The 15,054-nt window shown below is 33.6% G+C and overlaps 2 protein-coding genes across 2 annotated transcripts in view; one reads left to right on the top strand and one right to left on the bottom strand.

The window, feature by feature from the left end:
- Nucleotides 1-1,412: 1,412 nt before the first annotated feature.
- LOC127872088 (uncharacterized) lies at nt 1,413-8,515 on the top strand. The gene is made up of 3 exons (XM_052415418.1): nt 1,413-1,553; nt 3,117-4,068; nt 8,447-8,515. Exons 1-3 carry the CDS (start codon nt 1,480-1,482, stop codon nt 8,513-8,515), a joined length of 1,095 nt encoding a protein of 364 aa, XP_052271378.1. The 5' UTR covers nt 1,413-1,479.
- Nucleotides 8,516-10,756: 2,241 nt separating this feature from the next.
- Nucleotides 10,757-15,054, bottom strand: part of LOC127872087 (thioredoxin domain-containing protein 16-like) — a 38,350-nt gene continuing 34,052 nt past the window's right edge. The window contains exons 18-19 of the mRNA XM_052415417.1: nt 12,274-12,364; nt 10,757-10,783 (exon numbers count right to left, since the gene is read on the bottom strand). Of these exons, the coding sequence (XP_052271377.1) occupies nt 10,757-10,783; nt 12,274-12,364 (118 nt within the window). The remainder of the gene's footprint in view (nt 10,784-12,273; nt 12,365-15,054) is intronic.

Raw genomic sequence — 15,054 nt, 5'->3', positions numbered from 1 at the left:
TCATCTTCATTATCATCATCTTCTTTCTCTTCATCATCATTATCATCAGTAAAAACTAGTATCCATTATCATTTTTGTATTACACCATCGTCGTAAGTATTAGTAATAATTATGATAATAATTATCATTGTATTTGATCATCATCATCATCATCATCATCATAATCATCATCGTCATCAACAACAACATAATCATCATCATCATCACTCTGATAATCATTATCATTTTCACTGTGATTATCATTGTCATCATAATTGTCATCAGAAATAAAATAATTATGATCACCATTGTCATTGTAGCAAGCAAATTCGTTGAATTGATATCCCCCACCAATATGCTTCTGGACACAAAAGTATATTTGACACTCAAAAAAGCATTTTTTCAAGATACAAAGGGCCATAACTCTGTTATTAACAGATGATGTACAATGCCATTTGGCGTGCATCATCCTCTTATCCATATATATACTCATACCAAATTTCAAAGAAATCCGCCAATGCACTTCCAAGATATGGCTCTGGACACACACAAAAAGCATTTTTTCAAAATACAAAGGGCCATAACTCTGATATTAATTGATGGTGTACAATGCCATTTGGCGTGCATCATCCTCTTATCCATATACATACCCATACCAAGTTTCAATGAAATCTGCCAAAGCACTTCCAAGATATGGCTTCGGACTGACGGACTGACAAAAAGAAAGAAGGACGGACTGACAACGCCAAAACAATATCCCTCCGCCTATGGCGGGGGATAATAAATCATCATGATCAACATCATGATCATCATCATCCAAAGTAATAATTATGATTATAAAAACCATAGCCACAAAAATTGTAATTATAATATTGTTTTTATTTTCTATGTCAATACCATAAGCATAATTAATTTCCTCTAAAAACACAATTATAAAGCACTATCAGCTTCAGAAGCAAAACAAATACAACAGAATATAAAGTGGAATGCAATCAACTTCACCTTCAAGATAAATATAACATACTTATCATTACTCTAAACAAAGAAGTGCTGAGCCCCAATATAGTTATCTGCTTTAAATAGCAGCTTTTTGAATTGGCCTTGAAATAAGATAGCTGGCAAGGTTTGCAAATATTATGAAAAGAATTACTCATGGTCTGACCCAGTTAGATTTGAATGAACTTGCATGTGACTAGCGTTAAGGACAAAACCAAAATAAACATAACATACGTAGCAATAACTGATTGGCTGAACTTAGCCTATTTAAGATCTTGGGAAAACCAAGCTTTGTATAGCTTGCCAAAAATAACATAAATCAATACTGACATATCTTCTGATATGGTTTCAATACAGATACAGCTCTTTGAATATTGGTCACTATAAAACCAAACCAAAAGTAAAGTCAAAATTCATGGTTGATTGAGCCAGTATATAAAGTGCAGCCCGGACTATTTTTGCAGCCAGTTACAATGAGTCCTGCCTTCAGAGTGCATGACTTAAATGGTGTTGGGGTGGAAATGGGAAATGCTGGGCAGTGTGGGAGATTTATGGAGCTGGATAACGGTTAGCAAACGGTAAGGCCTGTTTATCCTTATTGTGCATATATTTTTATGAAACTTTCAAAGTGTAAGTCATGCCATGTTTGTGAAATTGATACCGGTATTTGGGTACAATTTAGGGTATCATTTATTTTTTAAACAAGCAAACACCCATATCAATAATTTGCATGTAAAGTCTTCATGCTACTGCTAACAAACTTTATACACACTAAGCAATGTTTCATGTCTGAGCTAAAGTATTATTTTACAAATGCATGCATCATAATTATGACAAAAACACATTAACTCTTTCCCACATTTTACACATTTGTAGTCCCTTAAAAAGTTACATTAAATTAAATACCATTCTTACTATAAAGGCTTCATTTCTAACCCTTAGTTACTGATGAGCAGCAAACAGCATAAAACCTGAACAGAATGCAAGTTACTTGCAGGCTGTTATGGTTTAATGCTGGTTGCAAAAGCCATTTTTATTTTTATTTTTATGGTGGAAATGGTTAAGCATAATGCACTGGTTTTTAGAATGGTCTAACAGACAAAAGAATGAATACTCTTATTAGCATACACCAGTATCTGGTAATAATTTTTTAATTTGACTAGGACCCCGAGAAAAACTTTGTGACCTGACATTTTGGGACACTTATAATACTATTTTTCATGCGTATACTAAATTTTGGGATGGTATTTTTCAAATAACTGATTTAGTCTAAATCAGTGTTAATTACCTTTAACTACCCTAGATTCGGGTAGCCTATTTAACTTTTGTTTGCGAGGTTATTTAAAATTGCTTTGTTTCAGCAAACTGCCACAGCCAGTTTTGATAATCAACATATTGGGTTTGAATTTTATTGCAGATGACCTCAATTTTAAGTGGCCCGTTTTAATAAATGTAAAGCCTGTGAACATGTACAGTCAACCCGCCAATAGGGGGTCACTATCGTGTATTTCATGAAAAAGTATAACCAAATCAAAAACAATTGTTGCATAGTGTGTCCCTTGGATAAATGTACAATTTTACAAATTTGTAAAAAGATGCTCCAACTGTTGATTTGACAGGGGAGATAATGCTGTAAACAGTGATCCTTTATTGGCGATAGTGAGTGATTTTGTGTACATCATTTCATTACAGGTAATGTTAATTTATTTCCAATGACACCTTTTTAAAATGGTTAAATGACAGCGTTATAAACTGTTTATATTTTAGTTTTTGTGATCATAATTTTATGATATTTTTTCATTGTCGTACTTTCATTGGTCATTTTTGCAAAAAATCAGAAGTGTACTGCGGCAAAATAATAATACAGAAAAATGATAATAGCATTTTTTTTTACATCTTGTCATATATACACAAAAGCAAAAAGACCACAATTCTAACGGAAATATTTAACGTTTTTTGGCATGTGAGTCTCTATTGGCAAGTTGATAGTATCTAGCAAACTTTAAAAATACTCATATTAACTGTGATGTGTTAGGTTTATTAATTTCAGTCACATGAAAAGAAATATTTGTCTTAAAAGTAAAATTATATAAAAGAATATTACCAATGCATTTCTTAAAACTTTTCTTTCACATTTTCAGCTTTGAAACCAAAGCCGCAGAATTAGATTCACAAACAGAGATTGCATCACTAAAACTAGGTCAGATACTCGACGATCTAGGATACAGCGAAAAAGATATCAATCAACGTATATTTTGCAGTTTTAAGTCAAGTGTAGCACGCACTTTGTCTGAAAGGATTATTCAAAATTGCGATGACATTGACAGAATATTCATTGGAAGTCGAAGGGAAGGAATAGGACAAGAGTTCATAAATGACCTTGACATTCTGAAAATCTACAAATTTGTTAAATGTGTTGAGATTCAGCAACTTGAGTATAATCCTTCCGACATCGTTTTTATTGTTGATAAGAAATCTGCACCCCCTGGTCACATCTTTTTATGGCTTCAACAGAAAGGCAACGATGAAAACAAATTCCGTTTTTTGGAACATGCCCTTGTACAAAGGAAGGGAAGACAATATCTATCAGCGCACAAATTCATGAGTCAAAATGACGACATGTTTTTGACAAGTGAAGGATTTATAGGCAAAAGCACCAAATATCTTGGAAAAAAAGGGCCATCCTTGGTTAAAATTTCAAACACAAGAAATGGATTGCAAAACCTACTACTGGATCTTCTTCAGGTCAAAGACCAGACAATGGATTATGTTAGAGCATTTCCATGTGATGCAAAACAGTATGTTTCTCACTGGCAACACAGACAGAGGAAACATAACTGGCCACCAACACATTTGGTAAATTCCATTGCATCTATGACTGCAGCAGTGGTACCAACAGGACAGAAGGAAACCAAGATGCAGGAGTTACAGTGGCGCATTTGTTTTCCTGCCGGAGAATTGACACTTTTCAATTCTTTAAGTTTCACCCAGAAGAAGATGTACGTTGTTCTCAAAACTGTTGGAAAGCAGTTGCTTCAACCAATAGATCTCCAGATAACATCATACGTGATGAAAAATGTACTGTTTTGGGAGGTAGAAAAAAGGCCCATTGATGACTTCACAGATAAAACGACAATGCTACGCATACAAGATGCTCTACAGTACCTGAAAACATGTATTAGCAAGCAATTTTTGCCTTACTACATGATTCCAGAAAGGAATCTGCTCTCTTGCAAAATTCCACATGAGATTCAAGAGAAATTGACAACTGTCATTGACAATTTGATATCAGAAGGACCAAAGATTCTTGTAGAAGACTATGAGTCCATACTGAACAAATATGAACCCATAAGGCTTTTCATAGAAAAGACAACACAAGCCCATGAGTTATCAATTGGAAGTTTGTATCTGGAAAGTACAATGACAACACATGAACTGGTAGATCACATGGTTGAAATGTTTTATAAGAAGACTTTGGATAGACCCAGTCCAATTATAGATGAGATATTGAAAAACTTTGATCCTTATACCATTTATAGTATTCCAATAGGATTACTTGAAGACGATTTCCTTAAGCCAAAGTTTTTGAAGCAATTAAACATAGAAACATGTTTCTTTCCCCCACACAATCTATCGCTAGACAGCACACACATACAATGCAATGAGACTGAAGAAAGTCCTGAATCGATGGCCAACATCTGTACAACATCAGCAGATGAGGAGCAAACACAAATAGGCCAAAATCTTGAGAATGAGACATGGTTGACTTCTACAACAAGCAATAATTCAGAAACCAGAAGTGATGAAAGTCAACTATATCCTTTAAAAGATTTCGAAAATTTGCCAAAACTCAACTCAAACCCAAACTGCAAGACTGAAAACAATACAAAAAGAACACCAGAATGTATGAAACCATTTGACCGATCACTATCCAAAACTGAACACCAAACTAAATCAAATGTCAAGCATCTAAAACATTCCCCGAAAAACAAGAAAAGAAAAAATCAAACACTCCAGAAACATAAGGCACAAACACAAACATATCCCAAAGTACATTCCAAAAATGAAACTGTAGACAACGGAGACATTGAAGTGAAAGTCAATAAAGCAATTGAAAGTCATGGAATGACAGAGAACAGAGAAGAAGATCAAAACAAAAAGGCCCAAACTGGATGTCCTAGTGAATGTCACTCACAAGTATACAATGAAATTAAAAAAGGTGATTTGAATACTAAGCCTTCTGGCAGACCAAGAAAAGGAAAATGTCATCTAAGCAGAAGAGAAAGAATACAGAGTCAAAGGGCAGAGAGTGAACAACCTGAACAACTGTATGACTGGACTGATGAGCTATTGCCAATTATTGACATCATAATACTTATGAAAATGGTTCACCCGAGATACATTGACATACTGATCATTCTTTTCAATCCATCAAAGTATCTTAAAGCGTTCTGGATTTTGGTTATCTGGATTTCAGTGTTTTATGTCCACACTATGGACTGTGTGTCCAAATGGTTGGAAATGTTTCAAACAAAGACCCCAGAAATGGTGATCCAGAAAAGGCCACCAAGGACATGGAAGAAGCTGAAACAGCTTTGTAAACGGACAATATAAATGGTAACTCTGATGCTTAACATAACGATAACGTAATAATTTCAACATGTCAAGAAAATATTGCCAAGAATAGCCTTTTATCATTTTAGTAACTAAATCACTTTCCTGGAACAGTTTTATTATGCCAAATAACATATGAGGCAGTGTTCATTTTTTACTTTATTTCAACTGATTATATAACAAAAAGGCTAAGAAAATACTTAAATATTCATGGATTTGCATAATAATATTTATGTTCAATATTGCACAATAGACAATGGTGTATTTGATAATTTAGCTTAATTAAACAACTGTCAAGAAGATAAGTTGGCACTGAAAGCAAAATGTATTGTTGATAATTTGGTACAGTAAGTCAAATATGAGGTTTAAAAGACTGCACAATAAGTTCATGTGCAAACAACACATTAAGAAAATTAAATAAGAAATGTTAGGATGAAAAGATGGCACAATAACGTAAACAAATAGATAAATAACAAGATGTGTTTGTGAAACACTATGTCCCCCATATATTTGATCTTTGACCTTGAAGGATGACCTTGACCTTTTACCACTCAAAATGTGCAGCTCCATTAGATACACATGTATGCCAATAATCAAGTTGATATCTCTAATATTGCAAAAGTTATGGCCAATTTTAAAGTTTTATGCAACATATATTTGACCTTTGACCTTGAAGGATGACCTTGACCTTTCACCACTAAAAATGTACAGCTCCATGATACATGTGCATGCCAAATATCAAGTTGCTTTCTTCAATATTGCAAAAGTTATGGCCAATGTTTAAGTTTGACGCAAACAAACAAACAAACAAACAGACAGGGGAAAAACAATATGTTCCCCAGTTTAGACTTGGGGACATAAAAATATACATTAAGTTAAATCACAGATGCTTAGTTTTATCCATAAGTTATATGTAAGATATATGAGCTGCAATTGTATTGTGATATAGATTATGCAATAAGTTATATTTGTATTTGATGTTTTCAAAACAAAAGGGTAATTGAATTTAACACAGTATATTAAATGTGAAATTAAATGGATTGGATCAGATAAATGTGAATTAGAATGAAAAGTTTAGTACACTGCAACTCCAATATAACACGGATGATGGGGTCCAAGCCACGCGACAGCCTTATAAACGGACAGCGTTATAAGTTTTGAACTAATTTATTGCAGGGTGCTATAAAACAGGCAAAGTATAGCCTATAGTAAAGGTCCTGCTCATTGCCATGCTGTGTTGTCATTTGTCAATACATGCATATAAACCGAATCTTATCGATAACAGTATACATACCGCTTTTCTAATGTGAACATTTATCCGATAATCCAATAAAATTACAACATCATTTACAAAACAATAGCTGTCTCCATAGGATGACATATGCCCACGAAAAACGCTTTGATAGAAGTTATGCGCATTTTTCGAAACCTAAACGCAGATTTCGAAACCTAAACACGGACCCTAAGTTCAAGGTCAAGATCAAAGGGGTCAAAATTTGTGTGCGTATGGAAAGGCCTTGTACATATATACACATGCATACCAAATATGAAGGTTACATCTAAAGCGACATAGAAGTTATGAGCATTTTTCGAAACCTAAACGCAGATTTCGAAACCTAAACGCGGACCCAAGTTCAAGGTCAAAGGGGTCAACATTTGTGTGCGTATGGAAAGGCCTAGTCTATATACACATGCATACCAAGTATGAAGGTTACATCTGAAGCGACATAGAAGTTATGAGCATTTTTCAAAACCTAAACGCAAAGTGTGACGGACAGACAGACGGACGGACAGTGCAATCACTATATACCCTCCTTCCGGAATATAAAAATAATCTTGAATATTTAGGACGATAAATATGTTTAAGAATTTCATAAACACAACCATATGCAAATGCCATTTTTTAGAAGTGTAAAGAGTACAGTGCATTATGGGGCAGAGCTTAAATTGGACGAGCAAATTTAAATATAGATTGAATGCAATACGATACATGTACAAAGAATTGTTTTATTGCGTCATACGCACACTAAGGCTGGATTTGAATAAGAAATGGAATGTTGGAGAAAAAACGGGATCCAAGCACCCCCCGCGTTATATTGGACACAGTGTTATAACGGAGAGCGTTGTTTTGGAGTTACATTGTACATTTGTATCATTATGTACAGATTGTACTATCATATAAATGTGTATTTAAATAGAATGTAATATCAGACAAATGTGTATTTGAATCGATTGCACTATCAGATAAATTTGTTTTAAGAGATTGTCCTATCATGCAAATGTGTATTTGAATAGATCACACATAAAATATTATGTGTTTTGATAAGATTGTACAAACATATTAAACTGAACTTGATTAAATTGCACAATCAGATAAATTTGCACTTGATTAGATTGCACAATCAGATTTAGGTGTACTTGATTAGTTTGCTCTATCAGATTAGTTTGTACTTGATTTGATTGTTCTATCAGATTAATGTGTACTTGATTATATTGTTCTATCAGATTAATGTGTGCTTGATAAGATTGCTCTATCAGATTTATGTGTACTTGATTAGATTGTTTTATCAGAACAGAACACACTGTTTATCACCCAAGTATACAAAATATGCAATAAGTTTGTGGCCAGAGATGTGCAGTGTAGCAATCAGTTTTGCACACGGCATTTATGCAGCTTATTTTCTAGAAAGAAAGTCGTTTGCTTTAGGATTTCGATAATTACTTCAATTCTGGTAATAAACCAAGGCACTATCATCATGGAGAAAGAATGGTTGCGTAACAATTTGAGCCATGTGGCTATTGTTGTGCATGTTTAAATCCACGAACAATCATTTTTCAAGCATTGTTCACGTATCAGTGCACCAGCACACACCAGTTTCGGCATGATGACAACACAAAGGACGTTGACAGAAGGTTGAGAAGGTAATTACAGTTCAGCTTTGCTGGCAGATAAAAGAAATGCCTTTAACAATATGGGCGGGCAATCCGATTTATTTGTACAGTAGACTCTGCCAATACCGGACTCTCTGAATACCGGAACTCTCTCGATTCCGAACGGTCGGGCCAGTCCCGTTTTTTTTCCTTCTATTTCTTTGTTAAAAAAATGTTGAATAAACCGAACTCTCTCAAAACCGGAAACCGAACGGATATCTCCGTTACTTTGGTCATTTTCAACGTAAAATACATTGAGTACACCGGACGGTCCAAATTCTCAAGATGCAGAGGCGTGAAAATTACAATACCTAGTCAGCACAGGGCGTGCTGTGTCACACATTTTGCTCGCGCAATCATCGATAATCGGATTAAACATACCATAAAGGTGTCAAGTCGTTACCCCGCTAAAGAAGTCCGATTAAATAATGTAAAACAAACTGTGAATGTCTATAATAGACGTGCGGTAACACCAAAAAGTGATTGTCTGGATCGTTTTATTAAGCTTACGATAAACAATTTAATTACAAAATTAATGCATGCCGTTGCGACGATCACTTTCTTGTGATCTTCATGGGTAGTTTAAAAGATCTTATAGCCATGTCAGATAAAACTGTGAGAAATATGACCATTAAATATCCATCCATCTGTCTGTCTGCAAATTCATTCATTGCCTTTTATTAATGTCAAACACATATTCAGCAGTAATAGTCTCAAATCTACAAGCCTTCTCAAATCGTTATCCGTCAAAATTGTCTTTGAGGTTTAATTAATTCAGAGCTATTTATAGCGAACTCGAACACGACTCACTCGCCTATATGACAAATGTCACGTATGTACATGTATAAAGCACCACACTCACTTTGGGATTAATCAAAACAAGTCGGTATGGAATTTTTTTTGCTATTAATCGAATAAAAACAATTTTTTTGAAGAATGCTGTAAACATAAACCTTACATGAGTACAGTTATCACATGGTACATGTAAATGTATATGGTTTGTTTTATTCTTATATGATTTTGTACACAATGCATACAATGTATATTTCGGCAATATGCATACTCTTGGTAAACCAGAACTCTCTGAAAACCGGATGATCAGGCCGGTCCCCAGACCGTCCGGTTTACAGAGAGTCTACTGTACTTATCGGATTAATGTGTACTTGATTAGATTGTTTTATCTGATAAAAGTATGCTTGGTTAGATTGCACAATTAGAGTAATGTGTGCTTGATACGATTTCTCTATCGGATTAATTTGTACTTGATTAGATTTCTCTATCTGATTAATTTGTACTTGATTAGATTGCTCTATCTGATTAATGTGTACTTGATTAGATTGCACAATCAGATTAATGTGCGCTTGATTAGATTGCACAGTCAGATTAATGTGTACTTGATTAGATTGCTTTATGAGATCAATATGTACTTGATTAGATTGCACAATCAGATTAATGTATGCTTGGCTAGATTGCTCTATCGGTAGGATGTACTCGAATAGATTGCTCTATCAGATTAATGTGTTCTTAAATGGGTCTAGGCAAATAGATAAGATTATTCATTTTGTAATGTGTCTTCATATATATTGGAACAGTAGTTTACTATCACAAGTATGGAATTATCTCAATTCGCTGTGTACAAACTCACATGCACAATTTATCATGAAACACCAGTTAGAAGTTGAACACCTTGTGTTTGTAAATTCTGCTCAAATTTTTGGTGATCGGCTTTTACTCTCTTTGATGTAATTAAATAAACACCAAAATGTATATAATATTGACTTTTATTTTTCCCATACTGTTAATAGCATCAGGGTACCAATTCTCGAACGATTTTTTGCCGATTTTATTTAATTTGTCAAACTGTTTCAAGTTTTTTAAATTAATTTAAGCTGATATTTCAGGTAAAAGACTACTCTTTCTGAAACTATAAAATGTAAAGAAAACAAGCGTTAATAACTCGACCTTACCGTTGGTAAAATGAAGTTGGTTCTGTTTACATTTTGCAACCTGTTTGGAACCAATTATCGAACGTTCACTTATAAAGCAAGCCATCAGACATTTACAACACACACATAAACTGGTAAAATAAATGTATTTACATTGCAACTGACGTGAATAATCATTACTAATATATTTTGTTCATTTAAACAAAAGATTAATACTAATTGATACTTTGGACAAACATTTTCCTGTTTGGACTTCAATATCTACTGCTTGTACAGAACACACTGAGTATTTATTTAATTTTCTTAGTGTCATTTGTCTAAAAGAAATAAAAAGAAAATCTTAATAGATGTATTATATTTATGAATAAAATGATTCTCAATAAATGTGGTTGAATGTTACCGAGTTACGAGTTGGCTTCAGTACGAATTGACCATTAAACAACTAAGTTGTTTGCAACCTAATCCATTAAAATAAAAGTAGAAAACAGGGCAAGGTCAAGAATGAAATCGCTTATTTTGACAGTTGTAAACAAAGTGAAAGGTAGTAAAAAGCATTAAAGGTGAATGAAAACATCGCTCATATTGTTAGAATCTTATAATACAAAACATTTTGATGACTTATAATTAACCACACATTTATCTGGTCAAATATTAAAATTTTACTTGGTTCAATTAATCTTCGTCTGCAGTTGCGTTCACGACGAAGAGGCTGTCAAGTTGGAAGTTTGCCAATATAATGTATTAATTTTCGACTTACTTAAAATAGGATCCGATTTCACATCCAACGATTCCACCGTGAGTAAATTTTATCATTTATAAAAATCGTAAGAGAATTGGTTCAGTTCGAGAATTGGTACCCTTAGGCTATGTAAAAATGAAGGTGACAAAACAACAATAGAGTCGTTATTATGTACAGCTTTATTGTCAACTAAAGCTTAATGTTTGGCCTTTATGTTTTACCAATGACTAATATTAAGATGGAGGTTGATTTGGTAGAATCAAACAAGGTTTAATTATACCAATTTTTGCTGATGAATAAACCTCCAAGTATTCGTTTCAGTCATAACATTAACATGCAACAGGTTTGTGCCAAAAAAACCAGAACATTTTCACTTCTGAATAATTAAATGCAAGCACAAACAATCTTATTTGTCTTGACTATCAAATGCCAACACAATAGCTAACGTATTCCTTTATGATGACTATAGCCTGGGAGAATGAAGAAAGAATCAAAAGTTTATCATACCAAGTAAGTGATGCAGTCACTTCTTGTGTTCAACTTTTGTCAATATTGTCTCAATGCTATTTCTATACATTATATTAACTATTTGTTTAGTAATGTTAAAATATGAAATGCATAGAAATGAAAACCATCTAAGAATAACACATCTCTCATAGATACAATGTTATAAACAAGACTATTGTCAAGCCATATGGTTCCCTACCAGTGAAACTCCACCATTTTCAGCAATATTTCTAGTCTATTTGTTGCCATAGCAACCAGAATTCTTGACTAAAAACAAAATGAAATGACGCGCATAATCTCCATGTTGCCATCTATCCATTTTTCAAGTTTCATGAAAAAACATGAAAAACTTTAAAAGTTATCGCAGGATCGAGAAAAGTGTGACAGACTGACTGACTGACTGACACACGGAGCGCAACCATAAGTCCCCTCCAGTTTTACCGATAGGGGACAATAATACCAGTAAGAAGACATTACAATTTTGAAAGCTTGACAAAGCATGTTTGTACACAAGTAATTTGGTTGTATATGCCCTTATGAACAACATTTTTTTTGTCTTACCTTTTGGAAGTTGACCAGGGCAATGTGAGGGACGCTTGGTTCCACAATGTATTTACTCAACACCTGGTACCCAGCACTGATATTGTCAGGTCTGAAAACAGATACATTTTGTATTTCTTTTATAGAAACTGGATTTAAAATGATTTATTTGGATAAATGAACAAATTAAGATACACACATTGAACAGTGTACTGCATGATTTTTAAAACAGAATGAGTATTTATTGTTATTTTCAATAACAATTACTATTCAATTCTATATTCATATTATATAAACGAATAAAAAAAAAACGGAACAAATTCTCAGTCAAACAATTGGTATAAATAAGCAGAAGAATCTTTGATTGATATGGCCATATAAGGACTAATGTCCCACCCCCTGGCAGCAATGTTTTCAAGAAACTGAAACCATTTTCAAACTCTTCCAAGATATCATTGGGACAAATTTTCTTTCATGATATTCGGACAATAACTGTGGCCTGTACAGTGTTAACAAGGTTTTACAATAGCCACATAAGGAACAAGTGATGTGTTTGTGAAACACTATGTCCCAATATATAGGACCTTTGACCTTAAAGGATGACCTTGAACTTCACCTTTCACCACTCAAAATGTGCAGCTCTATGAGATACACATGCATGCCAAATATCAAGTTGCTATCTTCAATGTTGCAAAAGTGTACATTAAATAAGCGATTTTGACCCAAATATTTGACCTTTGACCTTGAAGGATGACCTTAACCTTGACCTTTCACCACTCAAAATGTGCAGCTCCATGAGATACATTTGCATGCCAAATATAAGGTTGCTATCTTCAATACTTCAAACGTTATTGCAAATGTTAAAGTTTGACGCAAACACACAAACAAACAAACATACCAACAGACATGGCAAAAACAATATGTCCCCCACTATAGTGGTGGGGTACATAAAAATGCCCAGCCCCCTGGCAGCCATGTTTTCCAACACACAACATTCATTTTTAAACTCATCCAAGATATCATTAGAACATATGTTCTGACCAAGTTTCATGAAGATTGGACTAAAAATGCAACTTTTAGAGTGTAACAAGTTTAAAGTAAAGCCTTATAAATAAGTAAAAATGCTCCGCCTCCTGGTGGCCATGTTTTTCAACAAACCTTAACCATTTTCCAACTCGTCCAAGATATAATTGGGACAAATCTTCTGAACAAGTTTCATAGAGATCAGATGATAAATGTGGCATCTAGAGTGCTAACAAGGTTTTACTATAGCCTTTTATAGACATATAAGGAAAATGCCCTGCCCCTGGTGGCTATGTTTTTCAACCAACCGGAACCATTTTTAAACTTGCCCAAGATATCATTTGGGACAAATCTTTGACCAAGATTCATGATGATCCGAAAAGGAATGTGGCCTCTAGAGTGTTAACAAGACAAACGTTGATGCCGCACAACGAACGATGGACAAAAGGCAATAATAAAAACTCACCATTAGCACATTGTGCTCAGGTGAGCTAAAAAAGGGCAATTACTTCTTACAAATAACTCAATCCCAAAATCTTGACAATATGCACCGTTGCGCTTTAAACTAAATATTTTGAAAAGTTTAAGGAAAATAAATACAAACTCTAAACTTGGAGTTGCAAACATAAGAGTGCACCAGACCTAAAAATGTATTCACTAAAGAAATGTTGCCTACAGAGATGGACCTACACTTTTCAATTCACTAGTCAAGTTGTACAAATACCCGTAAATTGTATTTGTCCTGACCAAAAAGTTACTTACCCAGATTTAAAAATGTAACTTTTCATATTGCATTCATTTTTCAAAACATATTAATAGTAATGTATTCTTAAAAGTTTGACTTAAAAATCATTTATACAATTTTCACAACAGTTACTAGAAGATTTTCTTCTAATGTTGTCCCTAAAACTTTCATTCAAAATGACTAACATTGTAAATTATAAATGTTCTCTTTTATAGCTTAAAATAATGTGCAAATTGCTACTGCATATGAGCATTAATAATTGAACACACATTATTTTGCAGACAAGCACATGTATTAATATACCAACAAATTTGACCAGAACTTTTGAAAGTATCGATTGTTGACTGTATATAAAAATACCTAATGATAATAAACAGCATGCTAAAATGATGTTGCAAATTAAAATTCAAGGAAACTAAGCATGACAGTTTTGTGAATGGAACTAAATGATTTATATTGTATTAGAATACCTTGACCATTAATGCCTTAAATGTCAACAATATGTTTTTGAAGGTAATTCCAAACAAATTAAAGTCTCTATCACGCTCCAAATCAACGGAAATTTCGTAAAATAAAGTTAACACTTAAACAATCAGTGTTCCTTATAGCAATAGCCACAATTTCAACGCTAGATGTGGTATGATTACATAGATTTGTGTAGATACAAAATGCTCGTTTTTATTTATTTGTGACACAATTAATGCCATTTTAATTTCCTGCGAATATATCTATTCATACGACACGCCAACACCATGTTAGTGTTCATGTGTCAAATGAAAAGATATCGTTGCGGGAAATTAAAATGGAATTAAATGCAAAACAATAATAAAAACAAGGATTTTGTATCTACACACATCTATTTTACCAGACCACATCTGGCGTTGAAATTTCAGCAAATGACATAAGGAACACTTATTTTTAATTGGTTAAGTTAATTTTACGAACAATTGTACGAAATTTTCATTTATTTTGAGTAGTAATGTTACTTTAATGGTTTTTGTAGTAATTCCTTGCTGATTGGTAAAAATATAAAC

The sequence above is a fragment of the Dreissena polymorpha genome, chromosome 3 (genome assembly GCF_020536995.1).
Source record: "Dreissena polymorpha isolate Duluth1 chromosome 3, UMN_Dpol_1.0, whole genome shotgun sequence".
Taxonomy (NCBI): domain Eukaryota; kingdom Metazoa; phylum Mollusca; class Bivalvia; order Myida; family Dreissenidae; genus Dreissena; species Dreissena polymorpha.
The sequence above is the reverse complement of the archived record's forward strand: the minus strand, read 5'-3'. Positions and strand labels throughout refer to the sequence as shown.

Bases quoted from the DNA above. Each gene is read 5' to 3' on its own strand.
- LOC127872088 (XM_052415418.1), top strand. From the start codon at position 1,480: ATGGTGTTGGGGTGGAAATGGGAAATGCTGGGCAGTGTGGGAGATTTA. The intron at 1,554-3,116 runs GTAAGGCCTGTT...TCACATTTTCAG, and splicing joins TGGATAACGGTTAGCAAACG to CTTTGAAACCAAAGCCGCAG. The intron at 4,069-8,446 runs GTAGAAAAAAGG...TTCACGTATCAG, and splicing joins AAAATGTACTGTTTTGGGAG to TGCACCAGCACACACCAGTT.